General features: G+C 37.1%; 1 protein-coding gene across 10 annotated transcripts in view; it reads left to right on the forward strand.

The window, feature by feature from the left end:
* The window catches only part of LOC140147895 (actin-binding LIM protein 2-like), a 428,263-nt gene that overhangs the window by 360,140 nt on the left and 43,655 nt on the right, over positions 1 to 24,468 (forward strand). For 9 of the 10 annotated variants that reach the window (XM_072169674.1, XM_072169676.1, XM_072169673.1 and 6 more), the window contains 5 exons: positions 3,797 to 3,889; positions 7,036 to 7,223; positions 8,599 to 8,725; positions 10,072 to 10,165; positions 23,549 to 23,636. In XM_072169674.1, coding sequence (XP_072025775.1) covers positions 3,797 to 3,889; positions 7,036 to 7,223; positions 8,599 to 8,725; positions 10,072 to 10,165; positions 23,549 to 23,636 — 590 coding nt within the window. The remainder of the gene's footprint in view (positions 1 to 3,796; positions 3,890 to 7,035; positions 7,224 to 8,598; positions 8,726 to 10,071; positions 10,166 to 23,548; positions 23,637 to 24,468) is intronic. The other variant, XM_072169679.1, reaches the window with a different exon arrangement.

The following is a 24,468-nucleotide window of genomic DNA, read 5'->3' on the forward strand; positions in this document are numbered from 1 at the left end:
AGATACAAGTATCTATCAAAACGAAGATATGGCCTGTAGTTTTGCTGCAGTTTGAAGCTAATGCAAAATGAACTTGCTTTGAAACAAAAACTGGTGTGAAACTAAATTAAGCAAAAGCTGTGTTGTGTTGTTGTGAAAATTCTTTAACTCACATACTTGGCATTGTATTAACAGAACATGAAGTTTAAAATTTTGTTTCCAAATTTTGGGCATGTGCTTATGTTTGATACTGACATGTTTATTCCGTTAATTCTTAACTATTACAAATAAGTAACCTTGTATTAACAGTATTACAATGTTTGCGAATGCTGTGTCAAATTTCGACTTGTGCTTTTACAACTTCCAGTTCCAGTACTGAATATTGTAACATACACTACAAAAACAGTGTTTAGAAATTGAGGACAGATTGATGTTTAGAAAGTTAAATATCTAGCATTTAATCACTTTAATGTTTAGATCCTAAGATTTATATTTCATATAATTTGGTGTTTAGATGTTTAAAACACCTAAACATTTAAGTGTTTAAATGCTAGACATTTAACTTTTTAAAACGCCAGTGTTTCCTCGATTTCTAAACACTGTTTTGTTTGTGCAGTGTATTTGTAACAACATTAATATTGCAACATATTGCCCATGGTATTTGACATAGTGGTTAATATGAAATATGTATTGAATGATATGATTTCATGCTGTGTGCATTTTATTACTCTCTTGTTTCAAGACATCAAATGTTATTGATATGAAAGTGTGTGTATTTGTCAATGTACTTACTATTTCATGTGCATTGTTCATGTAGGCTGCCATGCTATATCATGGATGTGGTTATATCATTAATATGGTTTTGTGGCAGAGAATTATGTCCCTATTCAAATCAATTCCCTGATATTTAGTAGGGTAGGGATTTTCGGGTAATTTTGTTCCCGGTACCCGTTTATTTTTCGGCGGGTAAATTTAAAAAAAAAAAAAAAAAATTTGAATTTGAATGCATTTTGAAATCATAAATAGAGTATGACATGAATACAAAGTATCAATTTTCATATTAAAAATACAAAACATCTTGAAATTTTTTTATTTTTATTTTTTTAGGTCAACCATGAATGATCCTAGCATTTAGGTCTAGGTCCAGGGACACTACAAAACCGAAAAAAAAAACTTAAAAAGAAGACAAAAATTTTTTAATTTTTTTTTTTTTTTAAATTTCAGGTATCCGGGCATGGAATTCCTGCCCGGGTACTCGGCTACCCGGGCGGGACTCGAATTCCCGGGACTCGGTCCCTACCTTAATATTTAGTCCAAAAAACAATTTGTTTGCCATGAATTTATATTGTATAATCCTTTTGGGGTCAATTTTGAAAAACATACTGTCAACATTATCGGGGAAAAACCAGTTTTTTCTTTAATATCAGTGTTTTGCTACCTGTAAGTACATCATGCGATCGAATTTACTGACCTGCTCGCAAAAAAAACACCCTGTTTCATTTTTTAGGTCATGCATGTGTATAGCCTATTTCTCAATTATATTTTCATGGTCTTATGGTAATGGATTCACAGCATCCTCCCACATCAAATTACTCTTACTAAGTGGATGCCCTGTGTATCTTATTTATATTATAAGAGATAATGTAGAGATAATTCTAGAAAAGAAAGCGGTCATTGGGTAGCCGCACCTAAAAAAGGGGGGGTCATTGGGTATGGCGTTTAAAAAAGGGGGTCATTGGGTATATTCGACTTCACAGGCCTATTGACAGGCACATACCATCACTTTTAAAGTTGAGTGCCCCCACCAGGAATCTTTTTCCCTTCAGGACCAAATGTCAAGTTGTTAAGGGTCAGAATTTTGGCGAGAATTTGAGAATTGATTCTGGCAAAGATTCTCATAAACAGATTTGTCTGAATCAAAAGGGATTCTTGCAACTTTTGTAGATTACACAGAAGTTGATTTGCAAAAATCAAATGATTCCTGCAACAACATTCTTACCCTGTTATAAATAAGTAATTGAACAAGTTGACTAAGTTCTGATGTCTCTTTTATGGGACATAGTATAGATATGACAACAAGCATGTGTTATATGAGTGACAGACTGAAGCACATAGCTTGTCAATTGGCAGCAGTTAATTTGAACGAAAATTGATTTTTGTTTTCTGTGCACCTCTTAGAAACCAATGCTAACTTTAATACTGTCATATCAGTTCGGGGGCAATGCTAATTCAAAGACGTCTCTGATATCAAATACTCTTGAAGCGTCATGTCACATAACAGTATCATATTTCAGAGACGTCTCATAAATCACATACTCCCTAGTTTCAAAACCCAGTGCATAAGCGATATAAGTTATTTTGATGAGCGTGCCAGCGCAGTGAGAATAATTTTGTGTATAGGCCTTATCAGGGTTGTAGCTAGCCCAAGTTGAGCATGTTGGGTGCCTGCTAATTTTACTATCCAATTCATGAATTGGATAGTAAAATTGGGATTTTTTTTACTTCAAAACATTTGATTTTAGCCATTGCAATCTAAGTGTGTTCTGGGACCATTTGTCAGAATTTGCACAGATAGATATAATTTTTGCACAGGTAGATATTTGCTAAACATAGGAAAGCTTATTGTAATACACTCAGCTTCGTTCCGATGTGCTGCATCGAGCGCCGAGCTGTCAACAAAGCTTCGGCGTATGTGATATCACAGACCCCGTATGTGAAATCACTGACCCGTCTTTGAAATCAGAGACGTCCGGTTATTACGAGTGCCCCCGAACTGATATAGCTAGACACATATGTGCCCAAGCACAAGGCTCAAATAGGTCTTATCCAAGATTTAAAAAAATCAAAGTTGGGCAGTATTATAGTTTGCCATTTTTCCCTTCCCTCTCCCAACTCTCAATAAATGAATGATTACAACTCAAAACGTTCTCAGGAAGGAATAAAGAAAGTTTTTAGGAGAAAAACGTTTGAAACATGTGTATGAAGCATAAATCTAGTATAGACCATTCCTGTTATTGGCACTTTCCTGCCATTAATGTGGGTGAACACCAATATCACATCTTTAATAAATTAAGGAATTTGGCAAATTTGTAACGCTAAAAAGTCGAGATCAAAATAAAGTCCAATGTTTTATGTGCTTTTTACTGTTGCAACAAATGCAGTGAAACTTAAACTTATTATTTTGCGGTAGCAATATGCGACAAGGTCGAGAAGAAGCACAAAGACCTGAAAACAAAGCTATTTGAGCGGAAATCACAAGGGGGGCCAATATATTGCATGAAGTAATGAAAACGCAATGTTTGGCATAACGTAACATCGTGTGGTAAATCGCCAGGTTCTATATTGGTCTTGAGGACTTCATACTGGATGGATTTATTTGCATGATTGGTTATAAATGTTTTTAAATAATTAATGATTTTGTAAGGTAACCTAACATATCATAATGTAATTGAACTTTTCGTCTATTTCTGTAATTGTATGTAGCAATATGTGCACCATTGGATCATAATGCTATTATTTTCAGTTGTTCTCCCTGTCTTTTTCTTAAATTGTTTTACTCTAAATATTTGTCATGTTGTTGGAAACTTTAAATTCTTTTTATTTAGTTTCTTGTTTCATCCTCTCCTAAAATATCATATTTTGATACTTTTTCCTTTGTCTAACAAGTTTCTTATCTTTTTAAACAATTTACCTTTTAATTTTATACGATTTATATAATTTGTACTCACCTTTGTTTAAATTTTGATTTGATTTTCGTTAACCTGGTTTTATTTTCTTTGCATGTCGGTTTCTTGACACCCCTTTACCCTGTTTCCAGACACTCCTTTGAGGCTGGCGAGGAAGTTTCTTTTGCTCCCGATATCAATTGCTGTTTCTGTCTCCTTTGCCACTTTGAGTGCAGTATTTGTAGGTTTGTACCTTACACACCCCATATTAAACCCTCACCCCTTTTATTCACAATGGTTCGGTCTGTGTTATAAAGGATCAGGTATTATTTGAAGACTATACCATGTAAGATATGGGTTGATTACTAACTCAGCTTGCTGAATGATTAATGTGCTTTCAAATTGTAAGTCTAATTTTATGGTCCAGTCTTGAGCAACAAGTAATATGTGACATGATCAAGGAGAATGAGTCACATGTCGACCCGGACGAAAATGAGTTTTACATATGTTTCTAAAGAGGACATTTAGAGCTTTCAGAAACTGAAAACCCCAAGTTGATACGGCTTTTCTTTGCAAACTTACATCACTTTATCAATCGCTAAAAACAATAGAAAACAAAAGAATTTTAACACTCTCTTTGCCAATATCTCAAAATCAATGTAAGCGACATCCGACTCATTCCCCTTGATCGTGTCACATATGCATTTTTGCTTGGTGAACTGCACTACATAAAAGTTCACAATTTTAACAGGTTCTCTGTAGAACAAGTATTAAACTGCGATTGGGATTAGCTCTGATTGCAGTATTGTATTTAGACAATCAGTACATGCATGATGGCTCTGAAAAGATCAGCTTGATCATCTCATTATGAAGAGCTCTTTTCAGAGCCATGCAGATGTGATGCAGTCTATAATGCATTATGCTTCTAAATAAGTTTCCTGAAATGTCACAGCTAATCCTTATGTTTTATACTTGTCCAGTCAAACCTATTGAAATTTTAATATCCGTCATTGAAGCCTGTGCAACATAAAGCCTGATCATATTCTTTAAAACAGCACAAGACAAACCCAGTGGCTTCATTGTTCAGCAGAGATAATTTGAACTATAGTCTTTACAAATGCAAAGATTGGACCATGGAATTGGAATTAACTAAATGTAGAACAGGACTTATATTACTAAAATTATGTTACTAACTTGGTATACATGGACCATGGTGATTGGTTCTAATACCATCCTCTCTTTCCTCCTCTTCCTCCCATTCCCTTCCTCTTCCTCCCATTCCCTTCCTCTTCCTCCTTCCCTTCTTGACCTAATTTCCCACTAGTTATTTTCTCACTGATTGCATGTATCTTGTTTACCCTTAATGTATCTCAGTAATCAGCAAACAACATTATTTATCCCATTCATGGAACTAACAACATTTCATCCTTCTTTCTAACAGCATCATTATGATCAACATTTGATGTTATAATATTTTGTTATATATTTGAGTCATTTGTTACTGTTGTATGTCATGTGTGTAACCTTTACAGGCCATTTGCATTCAACAAATGTTCAATGTCATTGTCCAGGCACTCTTCCCTTTATGCAGTGAGAAATCAGAGATATGTGAAATGCAGTAAGGGAATAACTCAAAGAAGCGCAATAATTGTAATTAATAAGTTTTGTTTTTCATAGATCATCCTCCCTCCCCATCTGTAAACGAACCCAGACATTGATGTGTTTAAGAGCATAAGAGATATATAGTGAACATTTTTAACCCCTTTGCTCCCTAACAAAACTAATTTTGCATAATAGAACTTTGTCAGTCTTTTGGTTTGTTCCTTAAATCCTCTGTTTATTCTTAGTTCAACCAGGAGTTCAACTCAATGTTGTGTTTTTGTATAAATCATAACATTAGTCCAATTATTGTTTTGTGTAAGTTGTTCATGTATAACATTGTATATTAAGTGGTGTGTTTGTTTTCAAGAATGAGATTAGAGAAAATGCAGTGTAATTGACACAGTGGAATGTCCCATACTGACACTAAAAAAAGAATATATTGTGTATTCTTTGAAAGCTTAAACCAATCAGTGAGCAGCACTGAACTAGAAGTGTAACTTTAAACCAATCAGTACGCAAGACTGAAGTAGAAGCTTCCCTTTTAGCCAATCAGTGGGCAGAATTAATTGCAAGCTTAACTTTTAACCCTATCAGTGAACAGTACTGAAATAAAAGCTCTACTTTTAACCAATCAGTGAGCAGTACTGAAAAAGATGCCAAACTTTCAACCAATCAGTGAGCAGGTTTGATATATAAGCTTAACAAATCGACAAAAAGCATTGCGGTAACTCTTGCATACTAACTAACTAGTTTATAGCAGATTGTCCTGAAACAGTGCAGTATGTTATGTGATATGAAGGCTTGAAATATAATTATGTATACTGTAACAATAATTTAATGCTTTGTGTGTGTCTAACATTTTAACAAAACGTTTTGTGTTTTTGTTGCAGGTGGTAAAGTAAATCATATTTCCCCTCAATAATGGCTTTCATACATAGATATAGCATACTAATAATAATCCTTTTAGTTTAGCAACTGTGTACTAATAAAAGCAATATATGAAAACCAGTTGTTTGACTTTGTAAAAAGCTATGGTATTTGCTACCATCTTATTTCAATATTGGAAACAAAATAATAGGTTAATATTCAGATTGTTTGAACAATTCTGGATAATATACACCTCCTGTGAAGAATGTCATCTGGAGGGATATTATGTAACAATGGATGTGCGCTTAAGGCATACCGTATATCCTTGAATAGTCGCTTCCCTTCAAATAAATGCCACAGCAATTTTTTGACCAAGATGTTTCAAAAATGCTGATATTTCCATGCTATCTTGTGTAGTTAACTTACCAAGGTGCACACAGTTGGCGGAAGTTTGATCGAAAACCCGGGAGTAAACCAGAAGTCATCATTCTTTAGTTCATAGTTCATCATTTCAGCGTGAGTTTTAAGCTTACCTAATGATTTTAACAGGAATTATTGTTCTAAAAATGATCTCTAATAAACGCCCCCACCCTTTGGAAAATGCAATGCCCCGGGGGACAACTATTCAAGGATATACAGTATTCATAATCTGCAGGAACCAATCAACAATAGACTTTTCAACAGTATTTCAATTCTTGTCAAAAAAACAAAAACGTTCCGGAATACCATTAGAAAAATTAAGCTTACTGAATTCTCTTAAATTTCATCCCAGTACTATTTGCTCAACTTATAAGTGGCAAAAATTGTCAATCCACCTTTAGTATGAGTATTGCCACTTTTAGGTTGAACATAGTATAATAATGAATATGCTTTACTTCAAACTCAATCTAATCTATGAATAAATATATGATTGTTCTTTCAGTGTGACGATATCACCGGGAGAGAAAGTGACTTACAACGGTCGAGATGTTTTGTGCCCAGACTGTACACCTTTAATAGAAAATGGCGTAAATGGCCCGGTTGATAGTAACATTGCAGATAACAATAAAGTATGGCCGCTGCTCAATTCAATACCAGAGAAGCCTAAACAGGCTATGCCGCCAACAGTCAGTAAGTAATTGCGCATAAGATTGTTACAACATACTGTAATTATAGGGGTATAAGCCACTAGATGCCTAAACAGGCTATGCCTCCAACTGTCAGTAAGTAATTGGGGACAATCTTCTTACTGAATACTGTGAATACAGGGATTTAAGCCCAGAGTTAATCTATTTTGTGCTATAAGCTTACCCCTGTTTTTCAAAAGTATAGTATTAGTAAAACAAGTGTACCTGGTTAATGTATAGTAGTATTTTGGATTATTTACACTATCACAAACATGTAGGTAAGAGGCTTATACATCATAAACAGGAACATTGAAACATTACAAACTAGCTCATTGAAATCAATTCAATAAAGCTTACCCACGTCTCATAACATACCCGGTATCAATATACAAGGGGAGAAAGAACATTAAATTCCAAAAAAATCTGGTATGTCCAGAATGTTTCTCCGGGTTAATATCTGTATATTAATGCATTGTATGTTTACATTGTATTTAATATAAAATGTTGTTCCGAGTATGTGTGATGCATGGTTCTTTCTACCCTTCGTATACTCACAAAAACATAAAATTTTAAATGTTTAATCAAACTTGCATGCCCATCAATGCTATAATATTATGAACCTGCAAAGCAAAGGTAGAGGTCTACGTAACCCTTACACAAGTTTAGTCATACCTCCCTTTTGGAACAAAATCCCCATCAATGCTATTTTTCTTCTTAGTGAGTCTGTGGCCAATGTGCATTTCATTTGGTGCAGCTTCAAATAGTAAGTGTTCGCTCAAATTGCTGGTGTACACACACACACACGTTATAAAAGCATGTATCTAGAGAAACAGTTACCTCAGCATATATTTAATATCACTGCTTTGCTATTAGGGTAGAAAGACCGATGGCAATACAAAAAAAGACAATATGTGTGTGTTTGAATAGTCTTTAATGTTGTGACTGGATTATCTCAAAAATAAAACATTAATGTTGACAAGGAACATGAGTTTGGAGATAACAAAGTTTCTATGCATGATGGAATGTTTCATATTAGTGGAATGGCAGTTGCAAGATTCTGCTATATGTAGTGATTTTTGTTTTCTGGATAAAAGCACTAGAAAATATCAATTATAATCACAAATTTGGAAACGAAATATTTTGTAACATATTAATATCCAATAGTGCTTTATTGTTTCTTAAAACAATGTAGCGTCAAACCCAACCACCGGCACTCTGGCAGAACCATGGGTCAGGTTTCTATGGAACAATAGAACATAAACGGCTGGTTCTGGCAGGGCACCAGCAGTCAACTGGTGGTTTGGTTTTGACATCATCCCTACTTCTGTGTGTTTTTAATAAACATTATCAATAATTCTGCTTTTATCTCCCATCTTTAGAATGTGCAAATTGTGAGAAGGATATCAATGAATCGCAAGCATTGATAGCTCTTGATAAACACTGGCATATGGATTGCTTTAGATGTCTCTCTTGTAAAGTCCAGCTGGCTGGAGAATACATGGGAAGGTTAGTGATGAATTAAGGTGGTTCGAAAGGCAAAGTTTAGGTTTAGGGAAATCATGAATTCCAACATTTTTGCAAATATCTCCAAAACCTTTCATGATACAATCTCAAGTGAGTTTGTGCTTATGTAGGGATATGTTGGCCATGTTATGAAGGTAATAAAACCGTTGCCATGGTAACCAAGCAGTTGCTATTGGCTTCTGACCAATCACATTAAAAGTTGGTTTTTTCCTGTTTTTCCCAATAGAAGTATACTCACATGTTGAGTCATGTTCCTGCACACCTCCACTGATTTTCCCGTAAAAAAATCCCAGTGGAATTCCCCCGGGGGGGGGTCAAAGTGAAATTTTCGTTTTTTGGCCACAGATTCCATATTACTTACGGGCAGGTGTAAGGGTAGGGGTAACAGGTACATGCCAGAAACTTTCAACCATGAGGGCTGAGCTGCTGAAGTGTGCCCAGAAGATGGTGATTTTACATGTTTAGGATCAAGCAGGGAGGTCATCTCCCTCCACAAATCCAGCCCCTTATGCACCTGGGTTAATGGGAAGAGGCATCCATCAAAACAAAGACTGGCTTGTGGATGTCACTCTTGAAAAGTCCACCTGACATATGATGGCTTAGGGAACCAATGCCATTGCTGGCGGTTATATGAAGAGAGACATTTTGATGACATAAACTTAAACAATATTTTTAAGAGGATATTACATAAGGAATGGGGCTGAGGTTGTATATGTGATTTTGAGATATAGCCAAACAAAGGAAGTATTTTCTTTTGTTTCCTCATGTTTTGGAAACTCTTTAATTGCTCATATCTTTAGAACTGGTTCAATTTCAATAGGGTTTTCTGCAAAATGCAGTGTTGTAAGGGCTCATATTGAAATACTCTACCACGTTTTCACACAGAAAAAATGAAGGATTCCCCTCGCAAAGCGCGCCTCAGGAAAGCTCGGTCATAAAGCGGATGGATTATATGCATCAGTGATACACCCTGCCCAGGATTTTAACAAAAGAAGGCTAGCACAGGAAAGCTGCAGGATGGCGCAAACCTTTCTGTGTAAGGGAATTTCAATATGAGCCCTAAATGGGTTTTACTATCCTGTAAGAAACTGAAAATTTAATATTTCCGAGTTCAGACTGATTTTGCTTGATGATCGCATCACATATAATTAGACATCTTTATTTACATCTGATTCTCAGTAACATGGAATAAGAGAAAGAGAATATATACCAAATATTTACTGAAAATAGTTGTCTCTTTTATATGAAGAAGGCACCTACAGACATTTTACAAGTTATCATGGTTAATATCTTTGACATCATCTTACATTGTGTTCTTTCCTTTTCAGAGATGGCAAGCCTTATTGTGAGAAGGATTATCAGAGGTTATTTGGAGTGAGATGTTCTCAGTGTGAACAGTTTATTACAGGCAAGGTACTAGAGGTAAGTTGACAAGTAAAATAAAAAATATAGGCTATTCCAGTTGAAATCCATACACCCCCTATGGAAGACATGACCATAATCTCCCACACAAGGGGTGTAGACTTCAAATGGAGTAACCCATTCAGGTAACTCCATTTGAAATTCACACTCCCTGTGTGGAAGATTAAGGTCATTCTTCCATAGGGGGTGTATGGATTTCAACTGGAATAGCCCATTTTGGAGCAGACGACACTGAATGGGTGACTCCATTTGAAATTCACACTCCCTGTGTGGAAGATTAATGTCATGTCTTTCATAGGGGGTGTATGGATTTCAACTGGAATAACCCATTTTGGAGCAGACGACACTGAATGGGTGACTCCATTTGGAATTCACACTCCCTGTGTGAGATATTAAGATCATGTCTTTCATAGGGGGTGTATGGATTTCAACTGGAATAACCCATTTTGGAGCAGACGACACTGAATGGGTGACTCCATTTGGAATTCACACTCCCTGTGTGAGATATTAAGATCATGTCTTCCATAGGAGATGTATGCATTTCAACTGGAATAACCCATTGCAGTACCTGCTAATAAGTAAAAATAGCAGATCGTACCTTTTCACTTAGGAGGTTTTATTCAATAGTCTGCTCTCAAAAGTACAAAGGCAGAAGTACAACAGAAAAGATACTTGACTTAGTTATAGTATTTCTATGAATATGCTGTTGGTTATCACAGTATCTGTGCAGTTGGTCCCTGTGTGAGTGGTCGAGCTTTCGTCAGATGTGTATCGACTTCATCAGGACTGAAATACAATAACTTATTATGAGTTCCTATCAAGAAAGCTTATCTACATATGACTTTGTCAAATCTGTTTGATCCATCACCATACCAAGTGCAAAAAAAATTGGTACAATTACCAAATAGGGTACAACTTGATAGACTTGAGTCCAGTCCTAGTTTAGGGTTAGGGTTTAGGTTAGGGCAGTCTTGTAATAAGACTATTAGAATTGCACCCTATTCGGCAATTGCTCCAAAAAGTTGGAGCATATTAGGGACCAAACCAAAAGTTTGATGGCATCCTATAAACGAAAGTGCAGAGGTCGGAGGTTGACCCCTTCATCTCCCGGTAACATAAGTTTTAAGAGTTGAAAATTCCAACGTTGACCGCCGATATTTTCGCTAGTTTTTTACAAACTTAATCTGGCTTTTTGACCCCTCTCTCCTAATGAAAGGACTTTCAGTTATAGCATGTCATCAAACTTTTGGTTTGTACCCTTAGGGGCTGTGCAATAATTATGAGCCCTGGGGGAGGGTAAAATTGGGGGGGGGGGCAAGACATTTTTGGCGAGCCGAAAGGGGGGGGGCCAAGCAATTTTTGGCAAGCCGAGAGGGGGGGGGGCAAGCGATTTTTGGCACACATTCTTGGGGCGCCTTTTAAATAAGAGGGTGGGGGGCAAGCAATTTTTGAAGGGCCGAGAGGGGGGACAAGCGATTTTTGGCAAGCCGTTTGGAAATTTTACCCCCGGGGGGGGCTCATAATTATTGCACAGCCCCTTATGGTAACCCTACCAGGTCTCATTTTTGATTGCTGTGCACAAAAAACCAAAAGTTCTGAAATGTCCGTATTTATATGTTTGCTCCATCATTGCCAGGTGGTGATAGACGGGATTCAGAAATGATTGGGATGGGACAAGAATAGTCGACAAAAACTTTGGTTGCATGATTTGGGCGCTGTGTGCATTTTATATTAATAAACATCCCAACAATTCTTGCACTGGATGTTAGGTACTGCACTGGTCTAACTAACCTAGTCTCCCTATTTTAAGTGTCAACTACTGGGAGTAATATTATTAAGTGCTCCTATCTGTGTCAATTCCTATGCATTCCGCTATTGCTCCATTAAAGGCCGCGATGCCCCGCCGGAAGCTTCTCGTAACAAGCTATGATCAATTGCGCACTAGACTTGGTCATTTTGTGAGAACAAACAAATTTATTTGTGGAAGGGCTGCTGTTTGTATACTCAATCTCCATTAAAAAGAATGGGGACAGGCAAGCATTTATGGCATCGATTTCCAACACCATGCATTGCCCATTTGAAGAAAGGATTTTAAAGACGTAACTATTCTGCAGATATTTTGAAATTGGGCCAGGAAATGGCCCAATGTGTTGCCATTATCGAGCAGAAATTTGCGAGAGAAAGAGTAGTGATTTCTTTTTTTTTAAAACCTGAGTGAATCAATGTTAGACACTGTTCTGCAAAAGAAGAAATAAAACAAAAAATGATGCCCAGGGTGGGGTGTATACGCAGCCAGGCGTTACCCATATCGGAACTGGCTATGTGGTCTTTGACATTCACTGCACTTGCCATTGCCGGACAATTCAAATGCAGTAATGGAGAGAGCAGGTAATAAACTTGGGATATTTGTCTCCACCGGGAATTGAACCAGAGGCATCTTGCACCAATGAGTCAAAGATTTAATCGCTGGGCCACACTTCTCACAGAGTTGCATCCTAGCAGTGTCAATCTGCATTAAGTGTTAGTTGTCAAATCATCTCCTCGATTAAACCTGCAAAAAAAGTTGTGTCCGGATAAAAGAAAAAAGTAACTGCTTGACTGTTCAGATTTACAGAAGCTTGAATTAAAAAGATACCATGTGGTCGGAAGTCAAAGACAAATGAATTAATCAACCCACAAATTATTGTACCTTAGTTGTCATGCCAATTTGAGTTCAGTCAACTTTGTAGTTTTATTGGGCAAGAAATTGTTAACTTGGTGTGATCTGGTTGTGATGGTATTTTTATTTTAGGTCAATAAGGGTACTGTGCTACTAAAACTGATATACAAAAGTTTGAAGTTCAGTGAGCGGGTTTGTCATTGTTCCAGCATCATAACCCATGAACGTTATACCGATCATGCTTGACCCCATGAGAACTACCTGCCCATTGGCCAAAAAGAAGTTTTCATTATCAATTGACCCAATCAGCAACATTGTTAGAATAATTTCACCATGCAAATAAAATAGGGTTAAATTATTTGCAAAACTCCATTCTGATTGGTGATTAAAGTGAAAATATCATGTAATTGACCAATCGGAGGCAATGTTAGATCAGCAGGTAGTGTCATAAAGGGCAGCTATGCTAAAAGTTTCATACAATTTGTCTGATGAAATGACCTTTGTAAAACTTGATACAATTATGGGTTTGTAGGCTAAACATCCATAATCTGCTATATAATAGCATTAGCGGGCATGTGTGTATACATGTGTGTTTACGCGTAGATGATGCTTTGCCTTCAAGTGATTCAATTAAACGTTGCAAAGCTTCACTGTCAGCAATGGCATTTGACAAGGTATAGCTACGCAATAGGGTCAAGACTATTCTAAGAGACAAGTTGCTATGATGTCGATGTGTTATGATAGTGTCATCAGACATTGGGCTATTACGATTGAAATGCATACACCCCCTATGGAAAACATGACCTTAATATCCAGCACACAGGGTGTTAGATTTCAAATGGAGTCACCCATTCAGGTAAAACCTCAAATGAAATTCACACTCCCTGTGTTGGAGATTAAGGTCATGTCTTCCATAGGGGTATATGATGTTAACTGGAATAGCCCATTGAGTTTAAGGTGTGCTAGAGCTAAATTTTATTTTATTTCAAGTTTGGTAGAGATGTCAGTGGTTTTACGCGTTTGTGACGCAAGCGTGACAACCAAACCACTCTAGTATGTGTGCTGACATGCTCTACGGGATTTGGTACTGTGATCAGTGAAGTATGCACCTACCGATCTTGAGGTGAAAGAAAGTACGCGTTTCCTGAATCCTGAAGTAGAGCAATATAGAGCCACACCACACGGTGGCTCAGTGGTTCTGACCTTGGACTCATAATCTGAGAGCTTGCTTGGCGTGCGTGGGTTCGAGTCCCGTCCCGCCACCGTGTTGCGCCCTTGGGCAAGGAGCTTTGTCACGCTTGCCTCACCCCACCCAGGTGCAATGGGAAGCTATTAGGGGTAGTCGCAGTCGTTGTACTGATGAACCCTGCACCATTTGTAGGCAGCAATCGTGGTTCCGACATGTTCTAATAACGGCGGAATAAATGTAAAGCGCTTTGAGGCTGTTTACGGCATAAAGCGCTATATCTACATTTATTTATTTTTTTATTTTTTTATTTTTTTATTTTAAATTCATGACAGTTTTAATTTAAATCACTCCCCTGTTAGCTTGGTCTTAGATTTTCGTAGAGGAGTGATGTATAATGTGAAACCCCTCCCTTGGGCTATTCCAGCTGAAATCCATACACCCTCTGTGGAAGACTGAGACATGGCCTTAATATTTGAAACAGGGAGTGTGACTTTCAAATGGGAATTACCCGAATGGGTGACTCAATTTGAAATGTACACCTGCACCTCTGTATGGGAGATTAAGGTCATGTCTTCCATAGGGTGTATGGATTTCAACTGGAATAGCCCGTTGGATTTCCTTAGGATAGCAGACCTGCAGTTTTCATCATCAGATTATCAGATCACAACATTAACTTTAATCCATCTTGAAATATGGGGGGGGATATAAGGCCTGAATTGTCAAAAAGTGGCCGAAAGTCTCCCCATCCCCCCATGCCTAGGATTGACACCCATGGATCACAGGCATCAGATTTTGATTTTAAGGGTTTATTGATTTCAGATCGCTGTTGTTAAGTTTCTTAGAGAGGCATCCTTGATACCAAAGATATCCGGCAATGAACTTGAAGATTTCCATCTGACACTCTCAGTGTCTTTCATACAAGTCTAGCGCCTTTGTTCTTCACATTTATTTCTTGGTTAGGTTTTGGCAAGGTAAATGTAAATATGGCACATTTGGCCAGCACTTCTTTCTGACAAGACTTAATTAAAAACCAAAAACTATTCTTTCTTTTTCTGCACTATTTCGAAGCAATTGTCAGCACATTGTCAACACTCAAGACAGAATTACACACACACACATGCATGATTTGCATGGTGAGAAATAGCACACAGGCTTTAGCGTGATGACATTTGTTCAAACAGTTGGAGGGTGCCATTTTATATGATGAAGTGGGTTAGGTTACTGAGATGAAGAAACTGAAATAGCCAGGAGGCCTGTAAGACTGTTCTGAAAATGTCAAAATTGAACAGAGATATGAAAAATTTGGAGGGAAGAAGAGGTATGGATTTATACATTGTAAGATCATCGGCATCATAGTGATATAACTGATATTGACTATCCTGTATATGTTTTACATTGGTATATAACCTCTCCAATCTGGTGTCAACTGCAGACGACAAGTTTTACAAAAAATACAAGTTCAAAAATTTCAGAATTGTACATTTTCATGACCATATTTGCAATCAGCATGAAAAATGCATTACAATGAGTACAAACAAGCCTAGTATTGATTCAGTGGTTCTTAAGATAGCTCTTGATATTTTGTTGAAACCTATGGCTAGCATGCAGAATATTAAGCTTCTCTGTGATCACCACTACATCAAAAATATTTGCAAAGGGGCTTAGAATTGCTGGTTAAAATTAAATCCACTGCCTCCACATACAGTTCTGTCAATCATCAGGATTGAGTAAATAATTTCCCAAAATTGCAGGAAACAGGCTCAGAAAATTGCCCAAATCACTCAAAAGTTGTTGTATTCATAGAAAGTTGTTGTTAAAAAGTCACCCATAAATCACAGTAGACCTTTAAAAGTTGCCAAATTTGGCTACCAAATTGCAGGTTTGATAACACCATTGTCACCTCACAACACATGTGCAAGTTGCTATTTTTCTTGTCAACTCAACTCAGATCTAACCCAACAGTCCCTGATTTTCAACAAAATAAATGTTGACATTTGCTTTATGAGACTCCCGCACAGAGCCCCACCCATCATTTGCATATCACTTCTCATCTCTGGGTGTATTTCTTAACAAACTAACAATTGGATAAAATGGCAGTAGAAAATACATCACAGGGCATTTTGAAAGCTGCTAAATTTATATATTCGCCCGCAGGTGAAGTTCCATGGAGTTTTCAAGTCCAATGTACTGTAAAAGTGAATACTTATCACCGGCGTGTCCAGGATCTTTTTCCTGCGGGGGCTCAGCCCTTTTTCAGATTTATGCGGGGGCTTTATGGCTAAAATCGCCATAAAGCGGCTGATTTTACATGATTTTTAACAAAGTGCGGGGGGCTTCAGCACCCAAAGCTCCCCCCCTGGACACGCTACTGCTTATGCACACTTAATTTTTTTGCTTTGCCAATTGTGAACAGTTTCAATTGTTTTTAAATTTGTGATTTTAAGCTTCCTGATATTGACTTTTACACAAACGAAATATATTCGCACAATGTTATTTTCACGGTAGCTGCTTGCACACTTAAAACTACGGGGTCAAAAAATGACCCAAACGGGGTCATTTTTGACCCCAGCATAGTTATCAACTAAACACCATACCACTAATCATTTTGACCCCATTGGTCGGGGTCATTGCAATGACTACGTATTTGGGTCAAATAGTAACCCCATTGGGGTCAAAATATTACCACATTTCGGGGTCAAATGAAATGACCCCTTCAAAAGGGTTGCCTTATTGGGTTACTTAATGACCTCATTTCGGGGTCAAATGAAATGACCCATTTGAAAGGGTTGTTTTATAGGGTTACTCAATAACCACATTTAGGGGTTGTTTGGATTTTTTTAGTAGGCCTATGGTCATGCTGGTCCCACCAGGACATAAGTGTGTTTCTGCACAGAGAAAGCATTACATAAACAGCAAACTGCAAAATGCATCTGTGTATCACACTCACACACAGTCAGTCATCGCCTATGACAGTTCACGTATTATAAGCTTACATGATATAAGCTTAACAACTGCAGCCAAGACACCAGCCACGACAGCATGAAATTGGAATGAATCTGCGTGCATAGACAAGGGTCTATGCATCCTTGCAGTCTCACTTTTCAACTAACTTTTCATATTCCATCATGCAGACAAGCACACACGACAATCCGCTGAGCTGCACAATCAGAACAAATATGGCGCTGATGTGACCACGTGAGCCGATGCACACCGTGTGTGCAAATAGGTCCGAAATGCAAGTCATTATAAAGTTGACAAATTGGGTAACTTCGGTCAAAAAATGAGTTTTATTTATTAATCAACAAACATTAATTGCAGCTCATGTTTAAACTCATTTATGAATTGAGATTTTCAAAGCGGAAGATTGAAACTGATATCAATGCGCGACGGTATCGGCAAAATGACCACTAAGTTTTTGACCACGTTCGTCATGGCTAAAATGACCTCGTGAATGTGGTCAAATTAAAACAGTACAACCCCCTTGAAGGGTCAAAACAACCCCAAACGTGGTCAATTCAAAATGAATGTGTGTGTGGATTGCAAAAAGCGCGAAATTAAATGTAACACGAAAATTTCCAGTTTTTACAGTATTCATTAGTCAAAGAGGGTTCATATTCCGGAAGCAAAATTGCATCTTGTAAACTTGTTAGAGTGTGTACCTTGTACCGGTTGGTACATACATACAGAACTCTACATGCAAAGCCCAATGCAAGGCTAATGCTGGATAGATACTTCAGTTTAAAGTAGGCCTTAAAGTCCTCCTAGGAGTAGGCAGGCCACATTTGATAAGATTATATACTTGATAAATGCCCCGAGTAGTAAAAACAAAACTAATTGAATATGTCAGCTTCGCCGTAAGCTTTATCCCGTAATGAAACGTTTGGCCTAGATATGCTGGCCATAGGTCCAGAATTTAGGAATATTTTCTGAAAACATCAAAATCTTAAAATATCTTGACCAATTTTTTATGAACCTGGCTTGATATGAGAGTACAAGCACACTTAGAAATTGTCTGTGGTTCTTGAGATACTTGTAACATTTTTAAGACATCTAAATATTGATTATGCTAGGATTGTAAACTTTATTAATGGCAGTATGTATACAAAATGTTAGGATTTATATAGGCCAAGTATACTTACCCACTGACCCTTCAAGATTAATTTTTTTCAAGTTTTTTAACCCCCTGAGCACTACCTGCTGATCTAACATAGCCTCTGATTGGTCAATTACATGATATCTTCACTTTAATCACCAATCAGAATGGAGCTTTGCAAATAATTCACCCAAATTTTTTTGTGTGGTGAAATAATTTTAACAATGTTGTCGATTGGTCCAATTGATAATGAAAACTTCTTTTTGACCAATAGGCAGGTAGTTCTCATAGGGTTATTCAGAGTAAACAGGTCTAATGGAATGCAATTCAAATCACACCCTATTGGGTATAGTATATAACCCAAGTTATTGTTTGTTTACTCCCGATTTATTCACGCAAATACTAGCATGATGTATTATATCATACGAGTATGTATTGTGGTCGCATCCATACAACAACATCCCAAATGCACAGTAATATAGATATACGCAGCAAAGCCAGCAACGGATCTGAAAAACGATCAGTTTGAGAAAGTATGATATCATGTATAGGTGTTATGGATCCGTCAGCATTATTACAGAAGACAAGCAAGAGAGGTTTTATTGATTGTTGGGCAGAGTTTATTTTTAACGTGATGTGGCATCGGATTTCAAAATGCAATAAATGTGGTACAAATTGGGGCTATAAGTTTCCATGGAGACATTTGGAGAACATCAAAAGTTGTCTGTATATTGGAAATGTTATATGTATTTTTGAATGTTACAGTCAAATGTGTAGTACTTAATAAAAACAGGTATTATGTACGATTCTGCAATGTCACATTGAAATTCTGATAACTTGTTTCAGACCGGTTTTATGCCAACTTTTTTTAGTAAGTGAGCATGGTTGCTGATCCATGACCGTCCTTGCAGGTTTCCCCCCATACTCCCAATTTTCCTCCTGCATTTTAAAATCAGAACTCTTCACCCCGGAAATAAGGGATATTTTTAGATGAAGAAACACAATTTTTGAACACAAAAAAGGGTAATTTTTTATACCACTTGTTAGTGAAATTGAAAAAGGGTGCTCTTCATTTACGAATCACATAAACTGCTCAAATAAAGAAAGTCCGCAGTCATGTAACTCGTCCTACTTCAAAACCTGATCTTGTTATGGCAATTTGATTGATACGGTCGTGTGCAGGATCTTGTTAGCTCTAATTTGATACCAAATTTTCTACCAAACACTCAACAGTAACAAGGAGTGATACCAGTTTATGGCATTTGGTGCATTTTCAAAAGTTGCAAATCAAAACGATACACGCGGTCGAAATTGCTTAGCGTGGCAATGTGGTCAAGCAAGTTTGCCCATGATGAACCCATGTCGACTATCTGAAGTGCGCGCTTTATTCAATTGTTAATTTAAAACGCATGGATTGTTACAGTGCTTTACTGATGAATACTAGGGCACGATGCGATCGATATGACCTAGCGGTAGTTTCGGGCTATGTTAATGGTCGTACTCTGCCATTCACCTACAGATCCGCGTGCTCCGTTTTTAATTTGCAACTTTTGAAAATGCACCAAATTTCATATACAGGTAACAATCTCTGTGAAGTTGGAGTTTTCGGTAGCAAATTTGGTATCAAATTGGAGCTAACAAAATTCTGCACACGCCTTTATCAATCAAATTGTCATAACAAGATCAGGTTTCGATGTAGAACGGGTTACATGACTGCGGACTTTCTTTATTTGAGCAGTTTATTTGAATCCTAGTAGTTTCATTAGTCTCCATTTAAGAATCCCTTGCATAAATAATATCATTTTCATTATTCAGTTGTGACCACATTACATCACATCACATCCAACAAATATATGATGCATACAACTGCAGGTCCCAGTGCTGCATATCCTATGCGTTTCAATCATAAAGGGTAGAAATAGGTCTATCATTCATGTTTTAGCGGAAACACAGGCATTGTTGAAGGGTCAATAAATTTGCGAAATCGCTTAACAATATGGGTGTTTTTTTCATGAAAACTTTGCGAAATGAAATGCAAAAGGCAGTGTTTTCAAAGTTTGCCAATGAGCATGAATACCCACCACGTATACACGGAGTGCCATGACCAGGCTCTTCACACATTTGTATATCCTGTCTTAGCCAGTGCTTCTCATTGTTTTCTAGCATTAGATTATGATTTATAATAAATTAAATATGATATAATCTACATGTATATTTATTTGGGGGGAATAAAAGTTACAAGGAAAACTCATTAAAAGTTCCTACGATACTGTAAAAATCTTCATTGTAATACCCAATACAAAAAAAAACAGAAAAAAGTAAGCTTTCATTGAGTTTTTAAATGAACCTAAGGCACATAAATTGAACTTTCCATGAAGGAAAATTTCAAGAAACATTACTAAAAGCCATCCTCCTGGCAGGGTGAAATGAAATTGATAAATAATGGCATAGCTAAGTCAGTTTATATGTACAATATACTCTTTTCTATTTTCCCCTGCTTTTAAGGTGGTTCTGGTATGGTGAATGGTTTTCTTAAGTTATTCACATTTTCCTCAAAATTCCATAAAATTAGATCAGAAACTAAAGAGGCCCCATATGTTGCTTATGGGATGGGGTAGCATACCTTTCAATTTTAAGGTGTGTACAGTTTGGCCAGTTGGCATGAGATCACCCGCGATAGATCGCTTCATCGCATTGGTTGTTTTTGCCAGGATTTTGCTGTTCCATCTTGCGTCCTGTTGCACTTAATGGGGAAATCACAAAATATGCCATAAAGTAAATACCTCTTAGTGAAACATTTGTAAAAGTTTGATTTTTTTATCATTTAAAGCAACTACCAATAATTACAAAAGAAAAGGTGAATTAGTCTTTTCTGTGCTGAGAAAATTGATTTGAACTGAAAGGCGCTGTACAAACTAATAGGGATTTGGCGAGGGTGTCCCCTTTGACAGACGCGAGAAATGGGTGAGTGCAATAGAACAACCCCGACCGAGAAAATGAATCAACAATTGGTGGTGTGGGGGGAGGGGAGGAATTTGTAGAACTTCCTGAAATTGGTGCAAGTAAGTACAGGACCTACTGGTGTATTATCCCTTCTGCATTGAAAGTTTTTAAAAACAGCAACACACTTCCATCCAAGAGCTTCCAAGGAAAAAAAGCACAATAAAATGCTTCAAAATGTGGTCGCACACTCTGTATCACCTTAATAGTACAACATACACATGGTGTAATTCAACCTAAAGTGCCGCTAAGAAGTGTATATCATGTTGCATATTCCGCTTAGGAGGATTTTAAAGAAAATTTAGTATTTTGACCCTTTTTGACATCAGTGATGTATCAAATTATGAATGTTCTCAGCATGCTGCAGTCGCTACAACATAATTGCCATTAGTTGAACTAATTTGGTTTGTTTATGATTTTATCGCATACTGCAAATACTAAATGCCCTAAAAATGTTTATATAAACCGGGCTTAAAGCTATGAAGTTTTACATACTTCAACAAGTATGACAGGACAAATTCTTTGAAACATGCCCGCATCAAAATGACCATGTCAAAGTCCATAAATGGTCAAATATCCTGGGGACTGAAAATTGACAGTTTTTTGATGACTATGTAAATAAGGAGTTTTCTAAAAAGTTGATCAAAATTGATTGTACCAGATAGGCCTATAGCATTCTTGAAGTGTGTGTTGTGTACGGGGTTGTGTAATTCAAGTTGCACCTGCAATGGGCTGTTCTATTTAAAATCCCCATTACCCCTGTGGAAGATTTTGGAAATACCCTCCACAGGGGGAGTATGAATTTTAAATAGAATGAATACTTCAGCAGCTCCATTTGAAACCTGTCCTCCCTCTGTTGAAGATTCTGGTTGAGTCTTTCTCAGTGGGTGTATGAAATTCAACTTAAGCAGCCCAATGTGCTCATTGATTTGAAATCTTCCACAGGGGTAGTGTGAATTTTAAATGGAATTGTCCAATTCAAACCACCAATTTGCTGCTTATATGTGACTCCTCGCCACATCTGAGCCCGGATGTCGCCAGTGCCACTATTGAGATATGCTCCATCGAACTTAACAATAAACAATAGGAAACAAAGGATTTATTGACTGTTTTATTGATTTTTCACTACTTAAATGTCAAGTACTATAGACATGATATACATCATTTTAAAGCTAATTTCAAGCAGAATATTTTGGTTGAATATCTCAAAAATGATGATTGGCGACTTTCGGGCTCAGTTGTGGCGAGGGGTCACATATTATCTGCAGATAGTAGGCAGCAGGGACCATGTACCCCTGCACAGTTGCAAGGAATTGTGTATGGGAATGTGCCACACAGACATTCAGATGCTGACTTTCTCTATACTGGTACCTACTTTTTGCAACCTATCAGTATTCCAATTTTTCACAAATGGCACCCAAGTTCGCTCAAATTGGATACTTTTAAGGGCACTTTAGTCCATATGCACCCAATTTACTGAAAACCCACCCATCGGAATATACCAAAATCCCTGGCCAAAATCGCTGACAAGATACCCCAAACCATGGCACATCCCCAATACACCTTTAACTAGGGTGAACCCTCTGGGGTACTTTCAGTATACTTGAAGCTTGTTATGGGGCAAAATTTGTTGTGAAACAGGAGCAGCATAATTACATAGCAAGGAAATTACTGCTTACTTAGTATCGATCAGAGTATAAAGTTAACATGCCCTTTTGTCTGACTTAACAAGTCATTTAGCTTGTTTATATTCTCTATGTAGGCCATCTAAACCAGATCACAACTAAATTACAGCTTGTAATGTCTATACAGGCAGCGGCTAGGAATCCTAATTGACAATCAAATTTAGCATGTGTTTTGCCAGCAGAAGATTCTAGGCTTATAACTTGATCAGTGCACTGATAGCATATGCTGCTATTAAGACCATGCATTCTATGTTCCTTAGAAGGGATACTGTTTCATATAGCGTCAGGTATAATGTACCATACATTTTACAAAATATCACTCCATGCCAATTTTTTTTTTAACATTTTTGTAGTTGTTATCATTTTTAGTAGTCTTAAAAAAGTTTTTAGGGGTTGAAGTTAATTACCCGTCTACATAAGGCAAAAAAAGTATTTGTTTGCCCTTCGCGACTGACCCTAAAAACACGAAAAATCTGAAGAAGGATTGACCCTCCAAATTTTTGTCTCTTGCCTAATAGTTGTACTGTATAGTGAATACAGATTGAATTATATTTCCAAGTGAAAATCTGCTCATAATGAGATTCAAAGAAAAAAAGTTTTCTCTTCTTCTTTCTGTCTTCCTTTCTTCTTTCCTTCCCCCTCGCCAAAATAGGCTTGGGGCATCGGGGTAACTTTGTGAAATTACACATTATATTTTACTAAAACTGCTGTTGAAATAAAGTTGTTCTTTTTTTATACTCATCTTTTTCTGCTCCAGGCTGGTGATAAGAGATACCACCCGTCATGCGCAAAGTGTGGAAGGTGTGGAAACCATTTTGCAGAAGGGGAAGATATGTATATACAAGGTGAGGATTCTTAGCACTATTACAACTGCTATCATAATATAGCAGATCATCTTTGCAAAGTTTTATTCATTCTTTTCACACCTAATAAACTAAATTCAGCAAAAATATTTAGTCCATTTAGCCAACTCCTAGTATAGCTTCTATGTGTAAAGGTTGCAAGCATGTGCATATTGGTCAGACAGGAAAACACACAGGCCTTATAGAGGAAGCTCCATCAGAGCAGTTCTTCTGGGGTGAACTAAACCTGCCTGGTTATCAAATTAATAAATGACAAATTTATCGCTGAATTTGCCAGGTGGTAATTGATCCAATAACATTAAAACATCAATTAGCACCTTTAAATTCAGAAATACCCTTGTCACTGATTAATTTGATAACCAGGCAGGTTTGGTTCACCCCAAAAGTACTGCTCTAGCGGGGTTTCCTCTTTAATGAAGATGATCAAATGTGTCACGGATTGTGGACCAAACTGCCAAAATTGGCTATTCCACTTAAAATCCACACTACCCCTGTGGAAGATTTTGGAAATACCTTGTACAGGTGCATGACAAGTAAAGAATGTCAACTCAATCAGCCAGGATGTCTTGAAACTACCAACTTGCTACTTTACGCTCATTTCGTGGTAGCAGGTCACATATTAGGGTTTATGACTTACTCTATGTATATCACGTTGCAGTAGTCAGTTTTTCTACATATAACCTAGAATAAAATGAGTGAAATTCAGTTGAGTTGCTCTCTATACAGTTGTGCTAGAATGCTAAAGAGAGGCAATACTGTATAATGGGATATTCTACTTAAGATTTACCATACCCCTGTCCCCTGTAGAAGATTT

The sequence above is a fragment of the Amphiura filiformis genome, chromosome 3, assembly GCF_039555335.1.
Source record: "Amphiura filiformis chromosome 3, Afil_fr2py, whole genome shotgun sequence".
Classification (NCBI taxonomy): Eukaryota; Metazoa; Echinodermata; class Ophiuroidea; order Amphilepidida; family Amphiuridae; genus Amphiura; species Amphiura filiformis.